General features: G+C 54.5%; 1 protein-coding gene across 7 annotated transcripts in view; it reads right to left on the minus strand.

Moving 5' to 3' along the window:
• The window catches only part of ADCYAP1R1 (ADCYAP receptor type I), a 54,658-nt gene continuing 29,685 nt past the window's right edge, over nt 1-24,973 (minus strand). For 2 of the 7 annotated variants that reach the window (XM_038755607.1, XM_038755606.1), the window contains 13 exons: nt 24,701-24,736; nt 24,239-24,280; nt 23,326-23,435; nt 22,249-22,346; nt 20,473-20,605; nt 20,144-20,297; nt 18,575-18,635; nt 16,599-16,668; nt 15,634-15,725; nt 7,713-7,796; nt 5,657-5,786; nt 4,241-4,282; nt 1-3,792 (listed from right to left, as the gene is read on the minus strand). In XM_038755607.1, coding sequence (XP_038611535.1) covers nt 3,583-3,792; nt 4,241-4,282; nt 5,657-5,786; nt 7,713-7,796; nt 15,634-15,725; nt 16,599-16,668; nt 18,575-18,635; nt 20,144-20,297; nt 20,473-20,605; nt 22,249-22,346; nt 23,326-23,435; nt 24,239-24,280; nt 24,701-24,736 — 1,262 coding nt within the window. In that variant the 3' untranslated portion in view covers nt 1-3,582. The remainder of the gene's footprint in view (nt 3,793-4,240; nt 4,283-5,656; nt 5,787-7,712; nt 7,797-15,633; nt 15,726-16,598; nt 16,669-18,574; nt 18,636-20,143; nt 20,298-20,472; nt 20,606-22,248; nt 22,347-23,325; nt 23,436-24,238; nt 24,281-24,700; nt 24,737-24,973) is intronic. The other 5 variants (XM_038755608.1, XM_038755610.1, XM_038755609.1 and 2 more) reach the window with 5 other exon arrangements.

Below are 24,973 nucleotides of genomic sequence, written 5' to 3' on the forward strand. Positions count from 1 at the left end.
AATGAGAAGACATTTATTGATCCATCTACAGCGGGTTTACAGTTTAAAATCCAGAACCAGGCGCAGAGCATGGACGAACGTCACTCTAAGAAGCAGCAGAGGTTACCGGAGTGTTTCCACTGAACAAACACGACACGAACAGACCGGGCCCCACGCAGACCCAGCAGAGGGGCAGAGGTGGGGCAGCGGGGACAGAGATCAGGGGGCAGCGGCTTCAGACCTGGACAAAAGCTAAACACAACCAGACAGACATCGGACGGGGGGTATCTGGAGGGGGCGAGGGATGAGCGGGGGGGTGGCACTGGATCGACTCTTATGTAATCCCAACTCCAGGGATCTGTGGGAACGAAGGATAATTTCACCTTGGCATTCTCATCTTCAAGATCTCGTGTCTGGGAAGAGGGATCCACCCGTTCCCCCTTCACCCTCATTATTCCTACCAGAAACCACATATGGTAGTTGGGTTGCTCCTTCTCTGTCCCAAGGTGAAATAACACTGTTGTTTCCTCCGCCCTGGTCCCGAACCAAGGTTTGGAGTAGAAAAGGCAGATAATCGGGCAAGCTCTGTGCTGGTGTTCCACCCCTGTCTGAGTCCTGGGGTCTGCTCTGGATGCTGGTTGGGTAGGAGTGGGTGAGGGGGACAGCACTCCAAGCCTATCCTCCTCCTGTCTGCAACTGTGAAGATGTGCTGCAGGGTAAGGGGAGCTCTGTGGTATCCCCATTTCTCTCAGTCCTCCCTCTGAGAGAAGGGTTAATTTTAAGGCCTGCAAGGTGGATGGTGGGGCGGAGGTCCTGAGGGCAGGTGAGGGGAAGCAGTGTCAATGGGAGAACTCCTCACCAGGAGAGGCTATGACATCCCTCGGTGGCCGGGTCGGGGTGGCTCCAGCAAAAGTGAGGGAGCTGGGGCATTATCCTGTTTGCTTTCTCAGGACAGGGCTGGGAGAGCCATCAGACACAAATAATGGACCAGTCCACCCCCGCCCCTCAACCGGGACAAGTCAACCGCATAATTTCCACCCCTGTGGCTTGCACCTTCTTGAAAAATGAGGTGCGTTCAGAACACTTTCTTAAAGCAGGGCAGGATCCCAGCCTGTTATCACGTGCCCCAGTCCACCTTCAGTTATCCAGGCTGAAGATGACCCTCTCTATGGATTGTCCACCCCTGCTTTGCAGATAGTAAGCGCTTAACAAATGTTATTATTATTATTATTCTGGCCCTGGGGACCATTTCCGTGCTCACCAACGCCCCCTATTGTATCCAGAGGGGCTCCGGGCAAGGAGGTGGGCAAGAGCAGCCCCAGCCTCAGCGCACTTATGTACATATCCGTAATTTAGTTATTTCTATTAATGTCTGACTCCCCCTCTAGACTGTAAGCTCGTTGTGGTCGGGGAATGTGTCTGCTATACTGCTGTGTTGTATTCTCCCAAGCGCTTAGTCCAGTGCCCTACACATTATAAGCGTCCAATAAGTGCAACTGATTGATTGAAAGAGGTGCCAACCACGCCGACGGAGCTTTAGTTCGGATGGGTTTTTCAGCCCTCCTCCCCCATGGAAACATTCCCTCCATTCCATGTTTCGAATTTCCCGGGGCCGAGGCGAAGTTGGAGTTGCCAAAGTGGGGGTGGGGAAAAACATGGGATCTCAGGCTGGACAGTCTGCCCCTCGTTTCGGACCCTCCTGCAAGGAGGCGAGGGGTCCGCAGCCTGGAGGGCCCCTGACTATGGGAACGGGCGGGAGGGGGAGGAAAGGTGTACCAAGGATGGTCACCAACGTGTTTCGAAGAATGGCAGGGGCAAGGCCTCTATGCCACCAGCCGCCGGTTTCACAGTGGACCCTGCCCCTCTACCCTCCCACGTCCAAATAAACCCAACAACAACAACAACAAGAACAATACAAACACAATCGCCCTGGGGCATCTTTCATGTGACCGTGCGGGGAAGCGGGTCGGGCAGCTTGACCCCCGCATAACCCGCTCCCAGCGTACAGTCGCCGTCCCGGCTTCGGCCGCCTTCGAGGAGGGACCGCGTGGGAGAGGCCTGCTGTCTTTGCCCCGCCGACTCAGAGGCCTTAGAGCGACCCCGTTCTCCCCGGGGCGATATACGGATGGACTGTAGTTTCCCCCCTTATAATAACCTGCACCCTTTTAGGAGTTCGCATACTCGCTTCCCCTCCCAAATGATATTGGTGGGTGGGCGCGGGGAGAGGGACGGGATAGGACCCCGGCAGGTCGCAGGAGACTCGTCAGGAGTCCCCTGGGGCAATAGCTAATCCCGGGGTCGAGCCGGGGGCTTGTAGCCGGCCTCGGTCGCTCTGTCTGTAGAGGGGTGTTCTGCATACCTGGTGGGGGGGTGGGGGGTGGGAAGGGCAGTTAGACCCACCTTGTCTCCCGGGCGGGGGGAACCCCACCCCTTTAGCCCGCAAATCCTAATTCGGCTCCCGGGCCTCGTCCGTGCCCCCGGGGCAAATGGGCGGAGGAGGGAGAGGCTAGTTTCGGGAGATGCTCGGCGTAAAGAGGGCCACCAAGGAGGAAGAGGGGGTTGTCCCGCGTGGCGCCGCCGGCCTGCAGAGGGCATTGACACCTGGGGTGGGGTGGGGGGGCGGGGAGAGGAAGAGGGGCTGTCCGGCCGGAGGAGCGAGGACGCCCATCACCATAGCTAGCGAGCTCCCTCGCCACCTCCTACTCCCCGCAATCCCGGCCTCGGGAGTAGTCCAACAGAGAAAAATGAAAAATAAGTAAACCGACCCCATCTGGCCCTTCGGCCACTTCCTCTCCCTCTGCCATAGGTGGCGTGTGTGCGTTTGTGGGGTTCTTAGGTGGCCCATTTTAGGCCTTTGAGGGACCGGGGCTGTGTGCCCCACCCTCCAGCGGTCCAGAGAGTGGAGGCACCCCTCTTATCACCCCGAAACATAAAGGGGAGCGTGAGACGCCTTCGCAGGTCCTGGTCTCGCAGTCCTGCGCCCCCCATATGCCCCCCGCGGACGGGGCCGGTCCTCCGAGGGCAGGTGGCGGGGGCGAGGAGAAGGCTGATGCCCTTTGCAGCCCCGTCCACCCCAAGGGCACCCGAACACACAGACACATACACACACAGGCATACACACGTAGGCAGGCCGCCCCCCGCTACGCTGTTATGTTCGCGGGTGGTGGCTGGCGCTATTCCTCTTTCTCCTCGGCCCCTCGACCCCCTTCCCCGCAGGGACTCCCCCAAATCCAGGACGCCCCCCACCCCCCGTCCTTTGACTGCTCCGGAGGACCCGAGGTGCCACCCGGGAGGCCGGGCATCGCGGGGGGCAGCGGGGTTTGGGGGAGGGGGGCGAGTAGCTCTCCGAAGGGTATTTACAGGTGCGGGGGAGGACGAGGAGGCGGGGGAAGGGGAGGGCACTGCTGACCACCTCCCGGCTTGGGAAAGCCCGGTTCCCCGCGCTGGCAAACGAAAACAAGAACACAACGGAAAGACAAAGAAACGTCCGTCCGTCCTTCCCTGCACGCCCCCTCCCCCTTGGTCAGCGCGGAAAAGGGGAGGGGGCGGGAGCGGGCAGACGGACGGACGGACGGACGGGCGCGGGCGCTGTCCGGCTCCGGCTCAGTCGCTCACGTGACCAGGTTCTCCGCCTGGAGGCTGGACATGCGGATCTGCGAGCTGCTCTTGCTCAGAATGGACAATTGGGTGCCTCCATTCACCCCGCTGCTGGCCAGGGAGGGGTGACGGTGCTTGAAGTCCACAGCAAAGTATCGGTTGACTTTCCAACTGCGCCATTTTCTCTTTATTTCGGATTGCACCTTGAGGGAGAAACTTCAAAAGTCATTTCTTTATGTACCGTGCTGCTCGCCTGCGTGCTGTCCGACCCCCTTCCTCCCCGCCTCCCTCCCCGCCCCCTCGGGTTCGGGAACCGACCCCTTTTCCCCGCCCGGGGGGCCCCGGCCCCATCGTCTCCACGGCCGGGAACCGGACGGGGGTGGGGTGGTGGTCTAAGGGTGTTTAACATAGTGCTGTGCTCAGAATAAGCGCTCAATAAATACGATTGATTAACTGGGGGCTCTCTGCATCCTATGCAACGCCTCCCCACGCAGGCTCTCCCCTCCCCTGTGCAGTTCCCCCGGCGCATACTCGCCCCACACAGTGCAGACTTCCCCCATGCATGGCTTTCCCCCGAGTCGGGGAAGTTCTCCTCGCACATGCTCTCCCCCACCCTTTGAGGGCTCCCCTCCCAAGACCCGAAGTCCAAGAACCAACTCCATACCTCTCCGTTCAGGAAGCAGTAGAGAACGGCCACGACGAAGCCCTGGGTGGACAGGGAGGGAAAGGCCACGGTGGGCATTTATTCATTCATTCAGTGGTATTTATTGAACGCTTACTGTGTGCATGGCACTGTATTATGCACTTGGAAAAGTACAACAACACAGTCCCTGCCCACAACGAGCTTACAGTCTAGAGGGGGAGACAGACATTAATATACATAAATGACAGATATGAACATAAATTCTGTGGTGCTGTGGTGCTGGTGCTGAATGAAGGGAATGAGTCAGGGCGATACAGAAGGGAGAAGGAGGAGAGGAATGGAGGTGTCACTCAGGGAAGACCCCCTTTGGAGATGTGCCCTCAATAAGGTTTTGAAGAGGGAGAGAGTGATTGTCTGTCAGCTATGAGGAGGGAGGGCATTCCAGGTCACCACGTCTCCAGTCACCACTTCCATAAAAGTTCAGGAGAGAAGATGAGCCAGGGACCATAAGGGAGGATGGGGTTGCCTGGGATGGGATGGGATGGGAAAACCTGGAGGAAGAGGAGGAGGATGATCGCTGAGAGATGCTCTGAATGGTCCTGGTCCAGCCAGTAGCTGGTCCACCACCGGGCTTGGGAGCCATTTCAGAGGTGGACATCACCTCCCCAGCAGCCAGGCCTCGCCCCGGTGCTGCCCCGCTTCCTATTCCATGACGGGGGTACAAACACCGGTGATTCATTGCCTGCTGCAGTGTGTGGGGAGTGGTGAGGAACTGGTCACCCATCCCTCTGCTAATGGGTTGGGGAGGTGGGCAGGGGGTGATAAGAGGGGACAGAGAGGTCACCTCTTTATTCACGCTCCTTCCTCCTCCTTGCAGGCTGGGAGAGACCAGGGGAGGGGGAGGGCTCTTTAAAGTCCTCTCTCCTGCTCTTACTGAACTCTGCCAATTGCTCAGTACAGTGCCCTGCCCATGGTAGGAGCTCAGTCAAGTGCTATGCAGATGGTACATGCTCAGTGCAGAAAACTGCATAAGGTAGGCACACACTATAGCGCTCTGCACACAGTGGGTGCCCGTTACAGCGCTTTGCCACACATAGGGTGGCTGGAACGGCACTTGGCACAAAGCGGGCCCTGCACATGGTCGGCATCCAATATAGAACTGTCCACATCAAGGGCACTGGGCATAGCGCTCTGCATAAAGCAGGCGCTGTCCAGCCCTCTGGGAGCTCTCAATGAGCAATACAGAGCTGTACACACTGCTTGGCACACCACAGATGTTCAGTAAATACAACAAATGGTAGTTCAGCCATTCCCTTCCTCCCCCCTCCCCACACACTCATATCGTAGTCTGGTATCGGGCGTGGGGCCCAGTCACGACTCTCCTTTAAAACGGGTACCACCCGGCTCCAGCTCCGCCAGCCCGACCCGCAGCCGTACCTGGAAGGATCCCAGCCCCAATTCAAACACCAGCCTCTCTCGCTTGCTGACGTTCTCGGGGGAGAAGGCGAAGACGGTGTAGTGGATGCCAAAGAGCGGGATGAGCAGCAGGGTGGAGCGGGCCAGCCTCCTGTTGGGCAGAGCAGAGTGCGTATGTTAGCACTGCCCCTGGCTGGCTGGCACAGGGAGTTGTGGTCTGAGTGGAAGGATGGACCTAGTCTTGCCCCCTCAGAGCCGGATCTTCCAGACCCCGCTGGGCTGGTTCATGTGACTTCCTCACTGGGTGCCCTGCACATCAGCACTCAAGCATGCTCCACCTCATCAGCGTCTGGATCCCAGTCTTGAGCTGCAACTAAGCCTGTCTCTGCCCCCTCCATCCCCAAGCTCAGGAGCAGGGAGAAAGCACTGAGCGGTTAGGGAGAGAACTAGGGGAGGGCAGGTATGGGCAGCACTAGAACCACCTTTAAGATGTCCCTGACTCCCCACTCTCCACCCTGTTGGCCGAGGAAAGGCAGAGCAGAGCTGTGGGAAAGAGACTGGGGCATGGTGGGATAATGGAGAGATGAGGAGGGGGCTGGTGGAGATGGACAATATCTGTGGACCCCTCCTGCCCTCCATGATGCAACCAACAGGGGAGGAGGAGCTCCCTCCCTGGAGTGCCAAGCTGCTAGGACAAAGGGGTGGCCAACCCACCTAGGAGGCTGGTGAAAGCACCTTCCTTATCTGCCAGGCCCTGCTGGTACCACGGCCGAGAGATGGTGGGGAAGGGCCAGAGGTCAGAGATGACTTCCTCCACCCTTGAGAAGACTGAAGCAGCTCGGGCCAGGTTTCCCCCCCGGGGAAGAGGGGGAGGGGGGTGTATCCAGACCATGGTACCCCAGGACAATGGGTCCATCCCCCTGCCTAGAGGTAGGATAAGATGAGTGTGAGGCAAGAACACCCTCAAAGATCTCCAGGAACACAGACCAGACCCTCTGGCCTCTTCCTCCTCCCTTAGCCCTTTCCAGTTATTTATCCCGTTGGCTGTTGGGGTGTTCTTGCCTGTGTCCTCCTGAAGCCTATACTGTGGTAATTCCGGCCTCATCCTCATCCTCGTTCCATGGAACCCTTTGGTGAGTGGAGGACTGGGACTCAGATCCACCCACCACCCACACCTCAACCTCCTCCTCCCTAGGCTGGACACCCCAATCCCTTTCCTCTGTCTCTCCCATGGCCAACTCTCTCCCCTTCTCCCAGTTCTTCTCTCCTTTCATCCTGAAGTGGGGAAGGGGAGGATGTCCAGGGGTGTTTCTGAAAGAAAAAAGTCCCCACCCAGGGAAGCGGGGAGCAGCAACCACAGCAAGCCACCCTGCCCAGTGGAGTGGGGGACCCCTAACCGGGAAGCGCGGAGCACAGATCACGAATGAAACATTCCTCAGCATTCACAACGGACAGCAAAGCTATCTTGGCTGCCTGGCGGTGCATGGCAGGGTGGCATGGCCGGGGCGAGTGCCGTGAGCCTGAGAACCCCCACCCCCACCCCCCGGTAGCTCTGAACCTCTGTCCCCAACCAGTGAGGGAGTGGCGGTGCTCTCCCAGCAGGCCCCTGGAATGTTGGGACTATGGATCCCTGAATGCTGTGAGGGCCCACACTGAGCGTGCCTTGCACATGCTCCAGACTTTGGAGTCAGTAATAGCGAGCGAGAGCAGCAGGGGAGGACCGGGTGGAGACTCCAGAACAGTCCACGTGGGGACCCGGGTGAGTCTGAAGCCGCCACGGGGCCTGCCATGTGGCGAAGCCAAATGCACTCCGGGACCATCCGGCCCCTTCTGGCTGGAACGGGTCTCCCTGGCCATGAGAGTCCAGTCCACCCCTCATTCTCCCCCAGCCCCCGGCTGTGATGCTCACAGCCAGTGCACATGACGCCACAAACTCTGCATGCAGCAGGCCACAAGGGTCAGCCAGGCCGCTCGGTCCCCCCGCGTTGAGCGCTCCCCACCAGCTGGGGCCCAGCCTGCAGCATGCGTCACGGCACACGGTCACGACATAAGGTCACGTCACGGCACGCACACTTACAGAGTAATGGCGGACAGTTCTGACATCTTGCAAGAGTGCTGGTTAACCCTCTTGGGCTTACAGTAGCATTTCTGAACGCAGCTGCTGGATACGACAAGGTTAGCTGGTTTGGGCGCTTTGACCCTGGCCCCCGGCTCCCGGCCCCCGGCCCCCGGCCACGTGCCTGGCACGGTGGAACACGTCCCACAGAGCGCACAGGCATGGCATGGGATGGAGCAGCGAGCCTGAATGATGAGAAGCCAACAGGAGAGGCAGCCCAGCCCCCGGCACCAAAGCACACGCTCACACACAGGCGGGGGTGTGTGGGGGGTGTGGGGAGAGAGGAGCCGGGGGGCAGGGCAGGGGAGCAGGATGGAGAACCCCAGAAATGGGGAGGAGGTGATGGAGGTCTGCCCGCCTGCCAGACCATTCAGAAAGCCAGGTGCTAGAGTGTTTCTGTGGCAAAATAAGGCACGGAATCCAGAGAATCGATCTTGGAAATCTGGGAAAACTAAACAGTGAATTCTGAAACTGGAGTGGGGTCTCCTCTTAGGACAAGCTGGGCCATTTTGCCTCTTAGCCTCCTGATTGAAGGTAGATTTAGGCTTTGAGTAAGGCCAATATTTTGTCTGTGTATGTATACACACACTCTCAAGATCTCAGGTTTTCAGGGAGCATTCTGTGGGGACTTTGTTTCATGTGGCTTTTGTGGGAAGGAAAAATTAGCTCTCTGGCATTCCATGCTTGCAACAAGAAACAAAGTGGCCTAGGTGACCCACACCAGATAATGTAAGATGGGGAAGGGGGCCAGGATTCATATGGCAAAGGGGACGGCCATAGCTGCAAGTCACATTGGGACAATAGTGGGGAAAGGGGCCTTGGATCTGGGTGGTCCAAAGGAAGTCCCACGGTGGGGCTATGTGGACAGCAGGGGCTGCAGTGTGTGAGGAGAGCTTAAAGAAAGCAGTCTTCTCCCAGTGGGTGTGAGTTTCCAATCTGCGGACAGCTCACAAACCGTGCAACCCAATTTGTGGGGTAATTCTCAAGCCCGTCAACCAAACTGGCAGGATAATCCACAAACCAGACAACTAAAACTGGCAAATAATGCCCAAACTGGACAACTCAACTCAACTCGCAGATAACCCACGACACACAAGTAATCCATAAAGCAGTTAGTTCTCCAGATTGCCCATGTGAGAAGCAGCATCGTCTAATGGAAAAAGCATGGGTTTTGGAGTCAGGGGGCATGGGTTCTAATCCCAGTTCCGACACATGTCTGCTGTGGAAACCTGGGCAGTTCGGATCACTTCTCTGTACCTCAGTTACCTCATCTGTAAAATGGGGATTAAGACTATGAGCCCCATGTGGTACAGGGACTGCGTCCAACCTGACTCCATTGTATCTATCCCAGGATTTAGAACAGTGCTTGGCACATAATAAATGCTTCACAAATACCACAATCAGATAATCCACACGGTGCATAATCAACCTTCAGACAATCAAAAACCGGCTGGATTGTAGCTGTGGGACATTCAACTATGCTTTGTCCACTTTGGGCAGGGAGGAGGTAAATGTCACCTCCCCATCTCCAGCTGGTTTCCCACTTCCTCTTTCTGTCCTGTCCCCATCTCCCCTCTTGTCAGTTTGGGTTTTCACAGAGCTGGAATAGGCATCACTCCCAGGAAGCTTCTGCTTCCTCCATCCCCCAGGAGAAAGACTTTATCCTGTGTCCGGGAGGCCCACAGCCCAGCCAGCTGCGGCCATGGTAAGATCAGACAGAAACCTTTTATTCACAGAAGTCCCCGGGTTCTAGCCAAGAGCTGGATGGCCTGGGAGAGAAAATGCACAAGCAGTGTGGCCTCGTGGGAAGCAGCATGGCCTCGTGGAAAGAGCATGGGACTGGGAGTTAGAACACCTGGGTTCTAATCCCAGTTCTGCCACTAGTCTGTTGTATGACCTTGGGCAAGTCACTTCACTTCTTTGTACCTCCGTTACCTCATCAGTAAAGTGGGTATTAAAATGGGACATGGACTGTGTTCAACCTTGTATCTACCCCAGTGCTTAGTACAGTGCCTGGTATACAGTATACCTTTAACAAATACCACTGAAAACAAAAAACAAGTCAGTCCCTGGTGCTTGCAGGGGTCCCTCTCTGTGGGTCGGAGGGCCCAGGACGCCACCAGATTGCTACCAGAATCTGGCTCTGGTCTGGACATTTGTCTCCATTTTCCAGTTTATAAGGGAGCAGAGGTCAAAGCCACATGTTCTCTTCCACATGATTTCTCCCCCAACTGTCGGAGAGGACACTCCAGGGATTGGGAATGCTCTCCCACTGCTGATGACCTGAAATGGATCAGCCATGGTTTCCTTGAACCTCACAGGCTGTCCCTACCCAACAGCTCTCTGGGGAAGGTGCACACTGGGGCCCCACCCCTCTGCTCGGCCCAGATGACTCAGTGGTCAGGGATGCCGGAGCTGACCTTGATTGGGTTGTGCTTTGGGGACTTTCAGTGTTTTCTGTAGGGTCTGTGGGTCTAACCTTTTTGATTGCCCTGTGGCTTCACTGATGGAGGACGATTTGATCTTTCCTGCCACTAGTCTGCTAATGAGTGTGACCCAAATAAACCAATTTCGGGGATGCAGACCTTGATCTTCAATAGCAGCTCAGGGGAACCCTTGCCCATATCCTGCCTCTGGCCTGGAACTCCCTCCCACTTTATATTTGACAGACGATCACTCTCCTCACTTCCAAAGGCTTATTAAAACCATATCTCTTCCAAGAGGTCTTAGCTAACAAAGCCTTCATTTCCTTTTTCCCCACTTTCTTCTGCATCACCTTTGTGCTTGAATTTGCACGCTTTACTCACCCCACCCTCAGCACTTATGTTCATACCTGTAATTTATTGATTTACATTAGTAGTGTCTGTCTCCCCTTCTAGACTGGAAGCTCCTTGGGGGAAGGGAACATGTCTATCAACTTCCATAAACTGAATTCTCCCAAGCACTTAATAAGGTGCTCTGCACACAGTATGAGCTCAATAAATACTATTGATTAATTAACAATGTTCTGTTCTTTGAATCTCTCTGGGCCAGGAGAATGCTGGAGAGTGGGAAGACACTTCCAAGTCCTTTATTGCCAACTAAAACAATTGACTGTTGATTAATTGATTGAAATCAACCAAGTGGTTTCTATCCATTACTCTACAATAGGGAGAGTGCCCTCTGAAAGAGATGCTAGCATCCCTCACCTACTTTCAAAATGCTTTCCTTTGAAAATGGGTTTGCTGTGAAGACGCCCCCATGAGAGGAGGCTTGGCTCCATCTCTTGAGGATGGTAGCTCAGGGAGATCATCTCAAGACACGGGGATGGGTGGTGAGAGGGCAGGGAGGCATAGTGCAGTGCTCTGCACACAGTAAGCACTCGATAAATGATTGAATGAATGATCAAAGGTTATCACCCTTCTCCTGTCCGATGCCCCTCACCAATCAATCAATCATACTTATTGAGCGTTTACTGTGTGCAGAGCACTATACTTGGGAGAGTGCAGTACAACAATATAACAGGCACATCCCATGCCCACAGTGAGCTTACAATCAGATAGAACCACCTTCTGTGGCTCGTTGTGGGCAGGGAATGTGTCTGTTTATTGTTGTGTTGTATTTTTCCAAGTGCCTAGTACATTGCTCTACACACAATAAGCACTTAATAAAGACTATTGACTGACCAACCTCCCAGGGTGAAGGTGCTGCATCCGCCCGGGTTAGCCTAGCCTGACATGCTTTCCTCGGACAGCCGGGAAGTCCCTCCCAGTGTCTAGCTGAAACCACTTCTCCCGTGATTCCAGTATGATTCCCCAGTCAGGCCCTCCTCTTTCTAGGGGACTGAGTTTCCCTCCCACTCGGCCTCACGGCTGCTCATCTCTGGGCCACTGTGACCTCTTGATCCTTTTCTGCAGACAAGGCACCAGCCAATCTGTCCCATCCTGGACCTGTTTGCATGTCTGGCCTTGAACTCCAAGTGCCACCTGCAGGCCAGACTCCACCCAGAGTGTCCGTTCCTGGTGCAGGATCTGTGCCCTGCTGATAGGACTGACGTCCAGAATTCTCTCCCTACCTCCTGATGCTCTTACACCCGTCCTGGGATGGGCCTCCGACAGGCTGGAGTACAGTTCTCCAAGCCACTGACAGACACACTGGCACTCCATCCACCCAGTGGTCTGCCCCCGAAGCAACAGCGTACACTGTTTCCACAAACCTTGATGTAGCCCATCTCCACCCTCGACCCCATCGCCAGCCCCACCTGAATCCCCCACCAGGCTCAGAGACACCAGGATCTGCCTGCAGCCACTGCCGGGTCCCCCTCCCAAACCATAGTCCCACCGGGCCCACACCAAGGAACAGAAAGAAGAAGCCAAGATTCTATTTCCAACTAGTCCTGCTGCCTATTCCCAGTAATCCTCCCCTTCACCATCTCACTAGCCTCAGTCCCATCACTGCTTGACTGAACAGACAGGATTCCCTGCTAAGACCTCTACCCAGCAGCGGTGGGTTGGGGGTGTCTTTCCTTTAGCTCCCATCAGGGTCTCCCAAATGTACAGGGGTTATGACTGATCTGTTCCTTCCCCCATGGCTCCCTCCCACCTCATGGCTGGTGTTTTCCCTCTTCCCCCTCTTTCCCCAGTCCTTCCCACATCCGGCCGCTCCTTCTGGAAGCTCTTCTAGGTCAACTCTCTCTCTGGCCCCCTACTGATGCATTTCTCCGAAGCTCAGGGTTGGGGGAAGAGGGGAGCAGGACTAGACGGTCCATTGAAAGGGACTTGTGAGATTTCTCCTTAGAGTTGGACTATCATAGCCCAAAAGGAATTCTGGGAATGGGAGCAAAGAAAAGGGCCTTTTCTGGTGAAGGCCTACAGCTTTCCCTCACAAGACCCAGGGTAGAAATGCTGGGATCACAGAGGGCCAGAGAGGTTATGCCACTTCCCCAAGGCCGAACAGAAAGTCCCTACCATCTTCCTAGGATCCACTGTCTTTTTGCTCAGGGCTCTGAAGGGTGGGGAAGTTAAGACCCCACCCTTTTCCCCACTGGCCCCCTTCCAGGAAGTTGAGGCTCCCTTTTCTGAGTCTTATTTTTAAGAAGCAGCTTGGCCTTCTGGAAAGAGCACGATCCTGGGAGTGAGAGGACCTGGTTTCTAATTCTGGCTCTGCTGTGTACCTGCTCTCTGTGATCTCAGGCAAGTCACTTCTTCTCTATGCCTCAGTGCCCTCATCTGAAAAAAATGGGGATTCGATATTTGTTCTTCCTCTCCTTTAGATTGTGAGCCCCAAGTGGGACAAGGACTGTTATCAACCTAATTATCTCCACCGGCATTTAGTACAATGCTCGGCACATAGTAAGCACTTAAAAAATACCACAACTCTATTTGGTAAATGTGGTAGACCAATCAGCCACCCTCCACCACACCCGCTGCTCTACCAGTCAAAACCATATGTCTGTGGCAATGGTCCAGTGTCCACTGTCTCCACTGGATGGGAGGGCAGGAGACGAGGGTTTTGTCTCCAGTGACTGGTCCACAAGAAGGTGGGAGGAGGGGCAGAAGGTGGGCTATGTGGCCTGTGGAAAGAGCATGGATCTGGGAATCAGAGGACCTGGGTTCTCATCCTGGCTCTGCCAACTGCTTGCTGGGTGACCTTGGGCAAGCCACTTAACTTCTGTATGCCTCAGTTTCAACTGTAAAATGGGGATGAAATCCTACTCCCTTCTACTTAGACTGTGAGCCCCATATGGGACACGGATTGTGTCCAACCTGATAAACTTGTATCTCCCCCAGCACTTAGAACAGTGTTTGACACATAGTAAGCACTTAACAAATACCATAAAACCAAGCAAACACACACCTGGCAGGGAGTTTTGACCCCATCTCCCCTACCTAGGCCAAACAGCACAGAATTCTCAGAAGCCCCTGTGGTTCTGTCCCTCTGCTGGCACTCTTGGAGGGGATGGCGGGGGAGTTCCATAGCCTTGATGGCATTGGCTGTCCAGCATGAGTCGAACGGGGCACAAACGATGCAGCTCCCACTCGCAGTGAGCCCCGACCGATGCCGCCCTCCTCCGGGGCAGAAGGGGCAGCAGGACATGGTGCGCAGATCTCTGCCCCGGCAAACCCTGAGGATGGAGGCATCCTGCCCGGGCACAGAGGAGAGATGGGCAAGAAAAGTGATGGTACCCCGCCTACTGGAGCTGAGCTCGGGTCCAGAGCTGCCCATCCTGCCCTGTCCCACACTGTTCCCCGCAAGAGTGACCCACCACCCATTCCTTGACCACTGGCTCCTGCCTGTCCAGATGGTGCATGAGCCCTCCTTGGGGGCCAGGCAGTGGTCAAATGAGGTTGGGGGTGGCTGCTGCCCTTAGCCCTGATGGCCCCGTCCCCCTCTCCACTGGGTGGGAGTCTCTGGTCTGGTGGGCCCCTCCCACTCTGGAGGGATTCCCAGTGGGGGTCTCGGGGTCAGATGGCTTGAATTCCCAGTGCCCTTGGAGACGGCAACATAGCAATGGAGGAGTTGGTGGAGTGGGTGGAGGAAGTGGGAGAGAGCTCATCTGGGTGTCTCACTGACAGCTGCACCTCACTGGACAGGTTTCAGGACAGATCCTCTGCCTGCTGCTCACTCAATCCTCCCAGTCTCCTCCCCCTGCCCTGCCAGAGAGGCCACCACTCCTCTTCCCAGTCTGAACTCCAATGCAGAGACAGTGATATGTTGTGTGTGTGTGTGTGTGTGTGTGTGTGTGTGTGTGTGTGTCTGCGTGCGCATGCAACTGCCCAATGCACAGGTGCAAATCAATATGGGAAAGAAACAACGGAAGCCAATGAAACTGGAAAATGATGTTTCTTAGCTCACTATACACATAGGAAAAACAGCGGCTCAATTACAACCCTAGCTCTTTCCCAGAGAAGGTGAACGAGGAGAATGCTCTCTGCCCAACACCTGGAGTGGAGTGGGGAAGGGTAGTCTCAAGCCCCTTCCTTTCTCCAGATGTCTTGGATGGGTTTCCTCTCCTGTCCAGTGCTTCCGTGTGACTAAGATCCTGTGGCCCCACCCCCAACTAGCTAATGGTGAAGAGTTGGCATGGGCTGTACTGGGGCCCTGCCTTGTCTTGGAGGTCACGCTGCACATCTTGGGCCAGGGAGCCCTTTGACCACCCTCTGCTTCCTGATCAAAGATTTTGAGTCACAATTAAGAACAGGAGGCAGCGTAGGCCAGTGATCCCCCCTAGACTGTCCCCCTTTAGTCCTCCTCTAGACTGTAAGCTTGTTGTGGGCAGGGAATGTGTCTGTTCATAGTTATATTGTACTCTCCCAAGCGCTTAGTATAGTGCTTTGCACACAGTGAGCACTTAATAAATACAATTGAATGAAATACGATTGAACGAATGAGCGAGCAAGGAGCTGGGAGTCATATGAGACCTGTGTTTGAGTCCCATTTCTGCTCCTGGCTTGCTGGGTAATCTAGGGCAAGTCACTCGATCGCTTTGGGCCTCAATTTCCTCTGCTGAACAACAGAGCTACATTCCCTGCTCTCCCTCTTGGACTGGGAGCCCCCCAGGGAACAGGAACTGTGTCCAATCTGATTGTCCTTAATCCACCCTACAGCTCGGCACAGTGCTTGGTACACAGTAAGTTCTGAATCTATACCACGATCACTGTTGCAGTTCTGATGGATGGGCTTTGGGGAACAGCCAAGGGAGCCCAAAGGGCCCGTGCCAGTGACCATTTCTCCGATGAGCATAGGTGAACCTGCATGCGCACTGCCTTGCTTGACAACATACATACATACAAGAGGGTATTCACCACTGCGGACTCACAATAGCACAACCACAACAACGTACTTACAAGAGCATGGGCACATCAGCAGATTCACAAGAGCGTACTCCTAAGAGCGTACTCACAAGTAAATGCTGGACTCATTGCCACCGATATCTGGAGACTGCAGCTTCTGCACCAGGATAACGATGATACCAATGAAGAGCACGAAGTTGACCTGGGGACAAAGGGGAGTGAAAGCTGAAGTAACACTTACCCTTGCCTTGGCTCCTCCCCAGAAGCAGCTCACCCAATCCACCATTCACTTCCACTAGCCTACTAGTCCAAGGGCAAATAGTTATTTCTGCCAGGGAAGGTGGCAGTAGGGGGATGGATTTTGGTGCTTTCTACATTTCTGTGATTACTACTCTTTTTCCCCTAGACAATGGATGACTCCCTCAAGCCTTACCCCGACCCACACTAGGGTAGTGTGAGAGTGAGCGAGGCCTGACGGGACTGGGGGGAGGGCACAGGGTATCTGTAGAGCATCCCTGAGTCTCAGAGCTGTACTGTGCTGTGACCATAGGCAGCATCTTGTCCCCTGCCTGTTGTGTGCAATGTGGGCCACTGGGCAGGAGAGTGAGGATGGTTTAGTGTGGACCCTCACTGCTACTGCCAGCACAACTCCAGCTGGCAGTGGAATACAGCACTCCCATCTGAGCCACACTCACCCACAAGGCCAGAGAAGGACCCCCCTTTCCCACCAACTATGTGTTGATGGGCTCAGAGGGCATGTGTCCAAGGGACTCAGTATGGCCCTCCCACCCACAGATTACAGTTCTTCTGACCAGGGCTGAGGGTCGGGGTTTCCCTGACACTGTAAGGGTAAGGCTGAACCCCACTGTGGGTCACAGGTTCCTGCCCTGGGCAATGGGCTTATGGGTGGGCGGGGGTTAGGGCAGGAAAAAGGGTCCAAGCACCCAGTCTCAGCACTCATCTGGAGAGCTGGAAAAAGGCTCTGGAGGGCGATTCCAACCATGGAGAACCCGGGGTCAAGGGTGGTCTGGACTCCAGGTGGCCACCCTCCCAGTTCTCCCAAAATGGGACATACCATTATGGAGCCGATCACAGGGCCCTTAATCACCCACCACAGCGCAGTGTTGTCATTCATGTCCCAGCAGCTGGACCGAGGGAGAAAGACGGAGACAGAGAGACACGGAGAGAGGGGAGACAGACACCCACAGAGACCAACCATGACAGGGTAAAAACGCAGCCACGGAGAGGGGAGAGACAGAGATTCACAGACACCAACAAAGTGGGGAGAAACACAGAGACACAGAAAAGGGAGAGGCAGAGACACACAGATATCGACAGAGCGGGGAGAAACATAGAGACACAAAAACAACAAAACATAGAGACACAACACGACAGGCAGAAAGACAGACAGAGATAGACAGTGAAATCCAAAAAAGGGAGAGACAAAGATAGGTAGAGATACACAAAGAAGGGAGAGACAGAGACCGACAGGGCAGCATAGAGCAAGGAGACAAGCAGAGAGACAGAGAGAAGAGTGAGACAGAGAGAAAAGCACGGCGAGACACAAAGATAGGCGAGACCAAGAGAAATATAGAGGCAGGAAGAAAGGCACAGGTAGACACAGAGTTGGAAAAGACCAAGAGCAATACAGCGATAGGGAGAAAAAGACAGAGAGACAAAGAGAGAGGAGCAACCACGTAGCAGAGAAAAAGGCACACCCAGAGAGAGAGTCAGAATTAGAGAGAGAAGCCAAGAGACACAGAGGCCAAGAGACCAAGAGAGAGGAGAGGCAGGAAGCGACAGAGACAGAGACACAGAGAGGGTAGAGACAGAGAGACAGTCAACTCCAGAAACAGAGACAGACACAAAGAGAGTAGGCGTTATTACAGATCTGAGGGGGAAAGGGTTGGGAGTGATTCCTGAGGTCTGGTCCTAAGACCCTCAAGCCCCTCCCCAATTATGAGTGCTCCCAAGACTCCCCCCCACCCCACCATGAGCCATGGCATTGCCAGAAGGGGTGCCTGGAGGGGCTCTGATACTCTCAGTCCCCCAAATTCGGCTCTGTCAAAGAAGGCCTGGGAGAGCAAAGGACGCGTGTTCTAATTCCAGCTCCACCACTTATCTGCTGTGTGACTTTGGGTAAGTCATCTTAATTTCTCTGTGCCTCAGTTATCTCATTTGTAAAATGGGATTGAGACTGTGACCCCCATGTGGGACATAGACTGTGTCCATTCTGATTCATTTGCAACTACTGTAGACTTAGTACAGTGCCTGGTACGTAATAAGCACTTAACAAATACCATAAAAACAAGGCTTCTTGGAGGAGGCAGGTGGGAGAAGGGCCCAGGGGCAGGGCTGACTGGAAAAGGGATTGGGGCATATGATGGTTGTGTTTTTTTCTGGGGCATTTGGAAGATGGAAAGGGAAAAAGTGCCTGGGTGTACGTAAATATGTGTGTTTATGAGTGTGCGCATGTGTGTACATGAAAGTGTGCATGCATGTGTGTGTGTGCTCCTTGAGAGCACAGACTATGTTGCTCCTGTTGTACTCTCCCAAGCTCTCAGTATGATGGTTGGCACTAGGGAAGTACCAAGGGTTGACTGACGGATGGAAGGCTGCATGATGGGCAAGTTGATAAATGGGCAGCCCTGCTCAGCCCTGGTTTGGATGGTATCTTGACTGACCCCAGCTCAATCAATCAGTGTTATATATTAAGTGTTTACTGTGTGCAGGGCACTTTACTGTGCACTTGGGAGAGTACAATATAACTGAGCGGATACACCCGTTCCCTGCCCATGAAGAGCTTTCAGTCTAGAGAGGCAAAGGAAGGAGCAGAGAAGAGAGAAAGGAAACAGAGGAAAGGGGGTCTGGGTGTAGCCTTGAAGGGGCTCAGGCTTGGAGGACCTTGGGCAAGTCACCAGACCTCTCTGGGCCCTGGAGAGGGGCATGTCCCAGGGTGTGGAGGGGGAAAGAGGACATGCGCCAGGCTAGAAAATGGAGGGCTGGGGGCCGGGGTCCAGATGGTGGGGTCTAGACTTGGGGGGTACGCACCCAGTATCGTCAAAGTGGAGCCTCAGCACTGCCCACACAGTCACACAGATGGTTGGGGTCCCTGGAGACAAGAAACAGAAAGTCCGTGACCTCACCTTCCCCAGTCCACGTCTTCCCCCAACACAGACCCATTCACCCAAATTCCACTTCCGGCCCCTTTCCTGGAGCTCCTGGAGATCCACCTGGACACAGACCTCCTCATCCTCAAAGCCTCCTGAAAACCCAGCTCCTCCAGGAGGCCTTCCCCAACCAATCCCCAGCCCTGGAACTTCTTCCTGCACACCTAGGACCAAATGTGGACGTGTGATTTCTGACTCAGCCAGTCCATCCTGGGAACCCCCTACACTAGCCGGGTTCTCCCTCCCCTTTCTTCTGCCTGTAAATCATTTGTGTCTGTCTGCTTCCCCGGTTCAACTGCAAGCTCCTTGAAGGCAGAAATTATGCGCCTTGATTCTGATGTCCAAGCCCTCAGTGCTGGACTTTGAACCCAGTAGATGTGCTTGAATCCCCTCCCATACTCCTGCCCCTCCTGTGGCTCACTCAATTGATCGATCAGTAGTATTTATTGAGGGCTGACTTTGTGAAGAGCACTGAACTAAGCGCTTGGGGGAGTACAATGGAATGCTTATGTCTTTCAAACATACTTATACATTAGAAGAGCTGAGAAGCAGCATGGCTCAGTGGAAAGAGCACAGGCTTGGGAATCAGAGTTCATGGGTTCTAATCCCAGCTACACCACTTGTCAGCTGTGTGACTTCGGGCAAATCACTTTACTTCTCTGTGCCTCATTTCCCTCATCTGTAAAATGGGGATTAAGACTGTGAGCCCCATGTGGGAAAACATGATTACCTTGTATCCCCCCCAGTGCTTAGAACAGTGCTTGGCATGTAGTAAGTGCTTAAAAAATGCCATTATTATTATTATAGACTATAAATTACTTATTTATATTAATATCTATCTCCCCCTCTAGACTGTAAGCTCATTGTGGGCAGAGAATATGTCTATCAACTCAATTGCATTGTACTCTCCCAACAGCTTAGTACAGTGCTCCAAACATAGTAAGCGCTCACTAAATACTGTTGATGATGATGATGACGATGAATAGAAGCAGCATGCTCTAGTGGATAGAGCACAGGCCTGGAAGTCCGAGGCTCTGGATTCTAATCCTAGCTCTGTCACTTGCCTTTGTTGTGACCTTGGGCAAGTCACTTAAATTCCCTGTGCCTCAGTTACCTCATATTTAAAATGGGGATTAAATCCTCCTCCCTCTGACTTGGACTGTGAACCCCATGTGGGAGAGGGACTATGTTCAATCTGGTTAACTTGTATCTACCCCAGCTTGCTGGATATAGAGTAAGCACTTAGTAAATACCATTAAAAAAATCATTCCTGCCCTCAAAGATCTAATGGATCTCCCTCTTCTTTCCCCACCCCAGCCCTCTTCCCCCACTTATCCACTCCTCCCCCAGGGGCCAGTTCCCCCCCACGCCCGGCCCAATCCCCTCATCCCATCCCCTATCCCTCACAAGCCACTCCGTCTCATCCTGCCTCCTGGCAGCAGCGGCCTACCCCAACCGATGACAGTGTACCAGTAGAAGTATCTGCGCTCAGGGAAGAAGGTCTCCACCAGCAGAGTGAAGAGGTACAGTCCCTCGATGAAGAGCCAGAAGTAGTTGGACATGACACAGTAGTGAAAGAAAACCATTACGGCCTTGCACTCCACCTGGACAAATGGACACGGACACCAGCAGGGGTGACCCATGTTGCCCTGGGGGCCGAAGGGAGGCGGGGAGGCCATGACGAGGTCGGGGGTCTGACTGGGCCAGGTATTAGAGGAGGGAGTGGGACAGGGATAGAGGAAGGGGCTGGGCCAGGAAACCCGCTAAGGGGGAACGCACTGTGGAGACGAAGCAGTGATTGCTGTTCTGCTCTGCGTACAGGATCCCATCCTTGATGAAGACCGAGATGGCTCGCAGGATGAAGGAGACGAAGAGATTCATGTGGATGAAGTTACGTGTGCAGTGAAGTTTCCTGGGAAAGAGCAGGGGGAGGATGAACCGAGGGAAGCAATGAGAGGGAGGGGGAGGGGGTGGAAAATAAACTCATCTTCCCACTCTGTCCTCCCTATGACTTTCCCATCACTGTAGACAGCACCACCATCCTCCTTGACTCATAAGCCCCTAACCCTGAATTATTCTCGACCCATTTCTGTCAACCCACAGTTTCAATCTTTCACCACAGCCTGTTAATTCTGTGTTCACGACATCACTAAAATCCTCCTTTTCCTCTCCATCCAAATTGCTATTACACTGATCAAAGCACTTATTGTATTCTGCCTTGACTACTGTATCAACCTCCTTGCTGACCTCCCTCCCATCTCTTTTCACTTCAGTCCATACTTCATTCTGCTGCCCAGATCGTTTTTCTACAGAAACATTCAGTCCATATTTCCTCACTCCCGACAAACCTCCAGTGGCTGCCCATCCACCTCTGATTCAAAAAGAACCTCCTCCCCATAGACTTTAAAGCACCCAAACAGCTCTTCCCCTCCTACCTTACCTTGCTGATCTCTGACTACAACCGGATCTTATTGATTGATACTGAGGGTGGAAGAGGGTGAGTGGGAGGAGGGAAGATGAATGGTGGGAGGGGTCAGGAAGAAGGGGGAAGCTCAAGGGGATGGGGGCAGGGGAGGGGTCAGCGGGGAGAGTGGAACCAACTGTCTAGGGCCTGGGGCACGGGTCCAGGCAAAGACTGGTGCTTTCACCTCCTGAATGATGCCGGGAGTCTCCTGGCCGCTCAACAAAATATCACCCGATTGATGGGCATGTCTACCCTGAGAGGCAGCAGGTCTGGGAGGTGGAAGACTGGGGTCCCACTCTGCCTTTGGCCTTCTCTTTGACCTTGGGCAAGTCTCTAAACTTCTCTGACCCTCAGGTTCTCCATTTCTACAAGTAAGGAAGATCATTCCTCCCTCTTCCTCCCAGGAATGTTGTGAGGGCGAAAGGAAACTTTGGAGGTTGAAAGGGTAATCAAAGTGCAAGACAAGTGGAAGGGATCATTTTTGTTAATGACCATGGGGCATGGAGAAAGTCCTTCTCAACGACCTTCAGTAGCAATCAACCAGCAGTTCTGGGTCATTAAAGAAGGCAGATTGGTTGACTGCAGGTCTCGTGGACGGATTCACAGGCAAGAGGACAAGGAAAATCCATTTGTTTCAGGCCTGTCACCTGATTTCCACTCTTTCCATTGCCTGGCTTCTTCCAGGAGTTGGGCAGGAGCGGCTGGTCCCTCCTTCCCCAGAAGCAATGAATCCATCCCCATAGGGAGATGTGCAGCCAATGGCAAGTTTAGAGAGGCTTGGGGAGATTCAAGGATGAGTGTCCATTCTGGATTACTGGAGGAGCCATGGACTGAGTGGGGAGAGTCAAGTGTGTCGGATGGTCCATGCTGGGTCCCTGGGGGAGTGTGAGGGATGGAACGGGACAGTCAAAGGTAAGGGGTCAATGGAGCAGAGTCAGGGATGGAAAGAGGAGAATCAGGGATGTTGGATGGTCTATTCTTAATCACAGGGTGACTAGCATACAGTTCCCCCCAGCGCCCCGGAGTCCTTGTGAGAGAAAGACTGTGGGAACGGCTGCCTGAGAGACTGATCCACGTGGGCGCAGGCTCACCGGAAGCGGCACAGGATGACCATGGCGGTGGTGAGGGACACGAGTGACGTGCTGTAGCCCACAGTATACAGTGCCTTGACCGACAGGTAGTAGTAGTCCTGGGAGTGAGAGGCGGGTCACTGGATAAGCCCAGAGCTGGGTCCCCAGCCTCCCCCTGTAACTTGTGTCCACGCCAGATTCCCCACTGGCATTCTCCCTGCACCTGGCCACCCCAGACCAGGCACACATCTTGGGCTCAACATGGCAGGGAAGGCCGGCCCGGACTCTTGTCACAGTTCTCCATCCTCTAGGTCCACCCTTCAGGTATACACAGCCTGAATTCCCTGCCTCCTTCCCCTGAGACCCCATTTGGAGCCCAGGCTCAGCTTGGCCTTGGGGACGTTGTGGGCAGGAACATGTCCACCAACTCTGTTATACTGTACTCTCCGAAGTGCTCTTTAAAGTACAGTGCTCTGCACATAGAATGTGTTCTATATATATGACTGATTGATTGGGAATCCCTCGGACCCACAATGAAGAGAGAGCGGGAGGTGCAGGGGGGTGTCTCAATGTCCAGTTTTCTGTGATCTAGGTGGGGACACATGTGGCATAGTGGTAAGAGAATGGGGTGAGTGGTCAGGAAATCTGAGAACAAGTACCAGTTCTGATAATAATAATAATATTTGTTAAGCACTATGTGCCAAGCATTTTAGTAAGCACTGGGGTAGATACAAGATAATCAGGTCAGATCCAGCCCCTTTCCCACACGGGGCTTACAGTTTAAGTAGGAGGGAGAACAGGTATTGAATACCCATTTGACAGATGAGGAGTGATTTGCCCAAGCTCGCACAGTGGACAAGTGGTAGAGCCATGATTAGAACCCTGATCCGGGCCTGCTGTGCAACCCTGATCAAATCACTCAACCCCTCTTGGTGTCAGTTTCCTCATCTATACAATGGGGATAAAATTTGTGCCCTCCCTCCCTCCCTCTCAGACTGCATGCCCCATCGGTGATTGGGTGTTCTGAATTGATCCCAGTGCTTGGCACAGAGTGGAGTGCAATGTGAATGCTCAATATCCACAGAGATTAAATCCCACCTGATTTTCCGATTCTGTTTCATTGACGTCAAAGCCACAGGCATCAAAGTAGTGGGGGAAAGGTTCAGACCAGCCTTCGTCAGTGCAGTTCCTGCTGACGAGCCCCATGTCTGTGGGAGAGGGACAGGGTCAGGGAGCTGGCTGGCTGCCGGTAAGTTTGAGGAAGAGGAAATGGGGCCAGACGGGGCTCCTTTGCAGCAGCACAGAGGAAGGTTAGGTGGAAGAAGGAACTTCCCAGAGGCAAGAGTTTGTCATCGGGGCAGGGGGAAGTCAGAGCAGTGGCTGTTCCAGGTCATGGTTGGGGTCTGAGTCCACCTGCCCTGATGAGATAGTTCTTTTTCCCCACCTGGAAGCAGGGGGATGGATCCAATGACCCCATGCTCCCTCCTAGCTCTATTAGGCACACTTCTTGCAATCCTAGGGTTTTTGAGCTTCTCTCTCTGACAGATCCACATGACTCCCTGCCATCTACCCTGCCACCAGACCTGATCTTTCCCTAGGCACCGGACTAGGGAAGGGACAGAGGGTTAGGGGACAGGGACTCCACCTGGAGGGGGAGGAGACGGGGGCTGGGACACCCCTTTCCGGGGGGGTCGGGTTGGGGGTGGGGTTGGGGCTCCATCTCTCAAAGGGGGAAGAGGGAAATAGGCGCTGGTGCTCCTTCTCCCAAAGAGGGCTGGGGAGCAATGTGCTGGATTTCCATCCCCAGGAATGGGTGGGCTCTGGCCCTGGACATGGGACTGTCTTTTGGGGCACGGCAGGGACCACGGGCGCTACCAGGGATTTGACTGTGGGTCTGAGCACCAGCTGTGAGAGCCAGCGAGTCCCAAGGAGGGTCTGAGGGCTTTGTTGGGCCCACAACTCCGACAAGAGAGGAGAGAACCAGGCTCAGGACCATGCCATCTCTGCTTACCCGAGGAATCTGGGCCCAGGTTGTCTTCGGATTCAAAGTCGCCTGCACGGCACAGAAACACCCGACCAGAGCGGTCATGGGGGGAAAAAACGAGCCTTGCCCCCAACCCACCCCAACCATGCAGAAGCATAATGGCGGGGGCAGGAAAGAGGAGGGGGGGAGACCAGGGGGGAGTCTAGGGATGGAAGGGGGTATTCTGGGAGGGGCGGGGGCCCTGCCCAGGACCGGTCTCGGGCCCCTGTGCCAGGGTGGGTTAGGCTGTGAATCCCTGGGCCGCAGGGGGCGTACGGAGAACCCGGCCCAGCAGACCCACGAAAACAAGACAGGGGACGTGGCCTACAGAAGGGTGGCCGAAAAAGGGGCGGGGGGCAGAGAGTTCAGCCCAAAGAGACCAATGGAGCCAAGATGGGGTGGGCCGAGTGAGGCAAGTGGCGGGGCAGACGGCTGACAGCCTCCACTTACCCAAGTGCGTCTGGCTGTAGGTGTCCACGCCCCATCCTGAAACACAAGTAGGGTTGCAGATAAGACTCGCCCACAGATAAGATAGCGGAACCGTCCTCGCTTTCTATCCCCGATCCTTTCTCACGAACGAGAGTGGCTATTGTCTGCACCACTCCCATTCCCTGGCCTGGCTGTGCTCTGTTTCCATGGGCCCAAGCCGGGTGGAACCCAACATGAAAAGTGCCCCAGCAGCAGGGCGAAGGTTGGGGGACTCAAGTTAAGTTCCAGGCTGGT

This window comes from Tachyglossus aculeatus, chromosome 13 (assembly GCF_015852505.1).
Source record: "Tachyglossus aculeatus isolate mTacAcu1 chromosome 13, mTacAcu1.pri, whole genome shotgun sequence".
Lineage (NCBI taxonomy): Eukaryota > Metazoa > Chordata > Mammalia > Monotremata > Tachyglossidae > Tachyglossus > Tachyglossus aculeatus.